General features: G+C 32.4%; 1 protein-coding gene across 3 annotated transcripts in view; it reads left to right on the forward strand.

The window, feature by feature from the left end:
* Nucleotides 1-6,149, forward strand: part of SKIL (SKI like proto-oncogene) — a 33,311-nt gene extending 27,162 nt beyond the window's left edge. For 2 of the 3 annotated variants that reach the window (XM_050778267.1, XM_050778265.1), the window contains exons 6-7: nucleotides 559-783; nucleotides 1,776-6,149. In XM_050778267.1, coding sequence (XP_050634224.1) covers nucleotides 559-783; nucleotides 1,776-1,934 — 384 coding nt within the window. In that variant the 3' untranslated portion in view covers nucleotides 1,935-6,149. The remainder of the gene's footprint in view (nucleotides 1-558; nucleotides 784-1,775) is intronic. The other variant, XM_050778266.1, reaches the window with a different exon arrangement.
* Nucleotides 6,150-6,593: the final 444 nt, after the last annotated feature.

A 6,593-nucleotide genomic window follows, 5' to 3' on the forward strand; every position in this document is an offset into this window, starting at 1 on the left:
TCCATTATGAAAAGATACTTTTGTATATTGCTCTGTCACCCAGGATGGAGTGCAGTGGCATGATCTCAGCTCACTGCAACCTCCGCCTCCCAGGTTCAAGCAGTTCTTCTGCCTTAGCCTTCCAAGTAGCTGGGATTAGAGGCACATGTCACCATGCCTGGCTAAATTGTGTATTCTTAGTAGAGATGGAGTTTCTCCGTGTTGGCGATGTTGGCCAGGCTCTTAACTTTTGACCTTGTGATCCACCAGCCTTGGCCTCACAAAGTGCTGGGATTACAGGTGTGAGACATCGCACCCAGTGCCCCCGTATATGCCTAGTAAGAAAAGTCAAGATGAGATGCTACAAATGTACTTAAGATTATTGTTTTACACTGATAAGCAATTTTAATATACTTTAAAATTTTTTGAGAAAATAGTTTTTAAAAATAATTACCTCTATATAGAACTGGTAAATGATAGCTGAATTTTAGGTATTTTCTGTGCTGAATTTTCCAGAACTGAAAATTTTAAGATGATGAAAATAAAGTAAAAATTGTATTGTGATTGTTTACATTACAGGAAGTAAAAATGTTGAGTAGTTCAAAATCTATGAAGGAACTCACTGAAGAACAGCAGAATTTACAGAAAGAACTTGAATCTTTGCAGAATGAACATGCTCAAAGAATGGAAGAATTTTATGTTGAACAGAAAGACTTAGAGAAAAAATTGGAGCAGATAATGAAGCAAAAATGTACCTGTGACTCAAATTTAGAAAAAGACAAAGAGGCTGAATATGCAGGACAGGTAAGAATTACTGTTTGTATAATGGTGCCCTTTCAGCATGGAAATGGAAACTGTTACTTCTCTTTTTTTTTTTTTTGAGATAGAGTCTTGCTCTGTCGCCCAGGCTGGAGTGCAGTGGCGTGATCTCAGCTCCCCACCACCTCCGCCTCCCGGGTTCAAGCAGTTCTCCTGCCTCAGCCTCCTGATTGTAGGTGTGATTACAGGCGTGCGACACTACGCCTAGCTAATTTTTGTATTTGTTAGTAGAGATCGGGTTTCACCATGTTGGTCAGGCTGATCTCAAACTGCTGGCCTTGTGATCCGCCCGCCTCAGCCTCCTGAAGTGCTGGAATTACAGACGTGAGCCACTGCGCTCAGCCACTGTTACTTCTCTAATAAAGGAATTACTTTTTGTCAAGCTCAGTTTACTAAGCTAGATTTCAAAATAGATAATTCTGTTAAACATAGCTTTATGCTGTATGGTCCAAGATGATTATTTTGGTATTTGTTGCTTTTATTAGTTTAAACTTTTATTAGGTTACGGCAGTTTAGTTCCTAAATTGGTAATCTCTAGCCCTCTGAATATCATATGTTATATTATTTTAATGTAGTATATGAGCTTTCAAATCTGCAAATTAACAAACAGGAACTGTTGCCTATTATGTTCAAAAGCACTGGAGCAAAAATAAACAATTCTCTTTTGTTAATAGAATCTCACAATTTAAGGAACATGAACAAATAACTAACATGAGCAGGCTGTGATGAGCCATATAGTAAAGTATAGGGCATAATGAACATGGTGGACATGTTCCTTCCTTTCGTTCCTTTGCTTTTTCTTAAACTTAATGTCCTGTCAGATGTCAAATTAATAGTATTAGATGCTTAATGGATTTAGTGTACATGAAATAGTTCATTTTGTAAGAAGTAATTTGAAAATAGGTATTTTCTATGATATGAGGATTAAGTGGAAAAACAAAACAATTAAAATTGACATCGCCTTTTAAATCACATAGTTGGCAGAACTGAGACAGAGATTGGACCATGCTGAGGCCGATAGGCAAGAACTCCAAGATGAACTCAGACAGGAACGGGAAGCAAGACAGAAGTTAGAGATGATGATAAAAGAGCTAAAGCTGCAAATTCTGAAATCATCAAAGACTGCTAAAGAATAGAAACTGTTAAAGAGATTCATCTGTGTATTATTGACAAGTTTTTTTTGTTTGTTTGTTGCTTGCTTTGGTAATTGAATTCTGAAGAACTTATCTGCATGAAGATAACTAGGCATTCTATCCATTTGTAGATCAGAGAAAGTGAAGAGATTATATATTAGTACTTAAATTTTTACATTTTCCAAATGAATGAAAATGTATGTTTCTTTGTACTTTTTTTAAAAAACCAGCTTAGTAACAATACCATATGGTTTCAACTAGTAGGTAATCTGCTTATATTTCTAATGCAAACTTAACAATTGTGTACTTTTTAAAAGCTGCAGTATGTGATGGAAAATAACTGTGGTCAATTTTGTTATCCATATTTCAGACTCAATTTTAGATACAATGTGGCTTTATATTTTAAGTATATAGAGCTACTCAAGGAGTTGAATCTCCCCTTTTCTCATTAACATGATTTTTCTAAGTTGATATAGTATACTCATTAACATACATCAAATTTACTTTTACTTGGTTCAGATTGTGGAATGAATTTCCACCAGTTCTCTTCTTTTTAATGTGTATCCTAGGAGAAATTTTATTGAGGTTATAGCATACCCCATGAGCACAGTGGGGAAGAATAATGTGTTATTATGCACTGCTGCTAAACAGAAGAAGCAGTTGTAGTTTGTTTTTCAGTTTAAATGTGGTTATATTTAGATTTTTTTTTAAGCAGCAACTTTTCAAAAATAAAATAATAATTTCTGAACTTTGTGTTGTTAATAATGGTGTGAAAATATTAATGTTCTTGAGAAAAACTGATACCATTGTTGTATATCAGTTTCTATACAATCCATAATCCTCCTGTATAGTTTTTATATGTAGTTATGAGTCTTACTGAAATTTATATAATGGACTTGTTTTCTTTTAAGTTGTAAAATGTTAAACACCTTGAAGGTTATTTTGGACTTTTGTATGTTTAAATGTTAAGTCTTACCAAAATTTGCACGAATGGACCATTTTCAGTTACTACTTAATATAAAAATCAGGAATTTACAGTCAACTGATAGTACATGATAGGTGCATATAGGACAGTTTAGTTATCTGCTACTAAAAGATTTTAGGTAAGTTTTAGAAGATAAAGGAATTCCATAGTTTCGGGAGGGAAAACATCTTCTGCACTTTTTTTTTGCACAGAAAAGTCTGTCATTCTCTAATGGCAAATTTCATATTTGTTAATTCTTGGCTTAAAATATATTAGGTAAAATTCTTAGATCTGTTTTTAAAGGAAGTTTCCTGAAACTATTATTAATTGACATTATTACCCCATGGATTTTATGGGATAATACATGTTTTTCATGTTCTCTTATAAGGTACTATGTATGAATTACTTCAGCGAGCTGTATTTATTTTAAAATAAATTAGCTAGGGTTAAGGTTATACTCTTATTTCCAGCACAGAAGATAGATAATCTAACAGTGTAGAAAGAAATCACTAGGTTGTCATTTAACCAGTGATTTTCATATTTTGCTTAATAGTACATATCCAAAAAGAATTTTGTACTTCCCCAAATGTAATTTATTTACTGAGTATGACCTAAATGTGTATTTTCAGTTTTCCATTTAAATTTTGCTATATTAAGACTAATTTAATTTGTTGATTCTTGGAATCTTCTCAAGGAGGAACAAATACTAAAATGACATGCAGAAACAAATATTTAAAATGACGTATTCTCCCAATACAATCTATTTAGATCTGGAGAAAGAAAAATCAGATATTTATGATATAGTTTTATTTTAATTTTGAATTATTCGTGTCACAGCTCAGCTTTTTGGAAGACAAACTCAAACACCTATAATTTCATTTATATTTCTAATTCACTTGGAACCTTTCTGCTTTATGTTACCTAGAAAATGATAAAATAATTTGTTTCAACCCAAAACTTCTAAAATAAATTGCTTAATCCTTGAAATATGTTATTTGAAAATTTCAAGCAGTGCTTAAACACCATTAAATTATTATGAACTGGTAATTCAGAATTGAGTAAAGAAATATTTTTTCTAGTCCTTCACATAATGAAAATTTGCCACATGACATTGTATAGTCTTCATTTTTCAGAAGATGTGTTGATGTGCCATAGGTGTCTAACTTCCTTGAAAATAGTTTTTTAAGTCAATTGTAAATATACGTATTATTGTTAAAAGTAACTTTAAACTGCACCACATAGCTTGAAAACAATATAGAGATTTTGTAATACCTTATAAGTGGCCTCGGCTAAAATACCCATATAAAACTTATTCTATTCTTTGCATGCTTATTTTGTGTGTTGGTTGCTAGCTTAAAGTTTGATTTGTTGTTAGTTTTTGTGTGCCAAATTCACTAGGCAAGCAGATTTTTCCTCAGACTTCAAAAAAATAATTCTTTTTGGGAAAAATGTAAAAATGTTTACTCTAAAAAGCTGCATTAAAGGGACAGCCTAATAAAAAGTTTTGCTAGCTCATCTTTAGAAGGAAGAAAGAATATTAGCTTGGGTGATGTTTAATTTGGGTGGTGATAGTTTCTGTAGTCTAAACTGTATGAGAAAAGTGTAGCTACTCTATAAAGGTAATAAATGTAAAACCTCTTGCTGTTATTGAGGAAGCTCTTCAACTGGTCTAAATTTCACAAATGTAACTTATAACACTATGAAAAGATTTGACCAACAATTTACGTTTGCTGTGTGCTTTAGTTTTTGTTTAAGCATATTCTTTTGCTTGAATTTCTGTGTTCATGAGAGGGTGTTTTATGCTTCTTGAACTAATTTTATAACATATTTAATATATTACCAGTTAAGATATAAAATCATTTGTACATAGTGAATTGTAAAGCAGCTATTAAAGTAGGTGAAATAAAGTATATATTTGTGGGCTATCCATATCTTTTAGAAGTCCTGACAGAACAATCAGTTTATTTGCACATAGGTAGCTTCTGTTTGAAGGAAAGTAAAGTTATAAGGAAACTCAAGTACTATAAGATGTGTCAAGGTATTTCTCCAAAATTAATTGCAAAGCTAGTGCTGAAGGGTTTTAATCAGCTTCTAAAATTTTCTTTTCAATAAGACATATGTTTTGATTACTTAGGGAAGAGTCCTCATTTTTATTTGCCCTTTATGCATTTAATCCACATGATAGGAGATTAATATAAAGAAAAATTGTGCTCATACTGTCCATGTATTTCTGTGCTTGGAACTACTTGTTAATAGTTTTTATCGAAGCTGTCAGCAATAAGGGACATATAACTGCTGTATTATACATTGTGGAATTGAATAAACAGCCTATTTTTTTTTTTTTTCTAGTATAGGGTACTTAAGCATTTCCACTTTTGGAAGAAAAACATATGAGTATTTTATATTGCATTTTGTTTAAAAGGACAGTTTTTTTTTGGGGGGGGTAAATCCTTTCATTGAAATGGCTTCTAAACTGTATAATGTAGTTTGGAGCCTATTTAGTAATAGAATTAAATGTCTTACGTAGTGCTACAATTTTTGATTTAGAAAGTGATCAAATGTTAAAAAAAAAAAAAAAATTTAAAAATTCAGCCCAGGAAACAAAAGTGTATTAAATTAGTTTAATATAAAGGAATTTACAAGACTTTTTTCCTCAATGTAGATACCTCACTTGAAAAGAAAGCACAGCATACTTAAAGTAGTTCTAGTAAACATGTCCTAGAAAACAGTTGCTAAATGTAGGACATCTTTTGAGGAATTAGTTTATGAGAAATAAAATTTTGCTTGTTTTTAACTATCCTGTTAGAAATATTTGTTTATCCTGATAATTTTAAGCCAACATAGTAGTCTTAAATTATTTTTGAATTTCTAATCTGTGAAGGCAGTAAATGAAATATCTGTTCTGCAACTGTTGAAACAAATAATTGACTACATTGACCATAATTAAATTTAAAAATTTGCCAATGATGTACAGTTTTACAGTTAAAAGTTGCTGTGGTTGGTTGCATTACATGACACAGAAAAACTGTCCTCTACCTCACGTGAAATAAATATTTTATATGGTTTTACTAAAAATAAGACATGTATCTGGTCACCTAGTTTACAAATTTTGAATTATATTTATTGAAACATGACATACTGTGCTCTGAGCTTATACCTCAATTGTATTTTGTGCTGTTTTCCATTTTCATGCCTTGTAAATAACTTGTATAGATTGTGGATCAAATTCTAAATAAAAACTTTTAATGCCAATTCAATTTGATTCAAGTTATTTCAGTATCGTGTGTGAGCTTAACTTTCTTGTTTCCTAAGATTGACATTTTCTCCTTTGTTCCTTTAAAGTCTATTATTCGTAGCCTGCGCGCGGTGGCTCATGCCTGTAATCCCAGCACTTTGGGAGGCCAAGGCGGGCGGATTACCTGAGGTGAGGAGTTTGAGACCATCCTGGCCAATGGTGAAACGCTGTCTATAAAAATACAAAATTAGCCGGGCGCGGTGACTCATGCTTGTAATCCCAGCTACTTGGGAGGCTGAGGCATGAGAATCGCTTGAACCCAGGAGGCAGAGGTTGCAGTGAGCTGAGATCGTGCCATTGCACTCCAGCCTGGGTGACGAGCGAAACTGTCTCAAAAGAAAAAGTCTATTATTCATTACACACTAACTTGAAAAACCTGTTTTATTGTAGAATAGGAAATTTT

Source organism: Macaca thibetana, chromosome 2 (assembly GCF_024542745.1).
Source record: "Macaca thibetana thibetana isolate TM-01 chromosome 2, ASM2454274v1, whole genome shotgun sequence".
Classification (NCBI taxonomy): Eukaryota; Metazoa; Chordata; class Mammalia; order Primates; family Cercopithecidae; genus Macaca; species Macaca thibetana.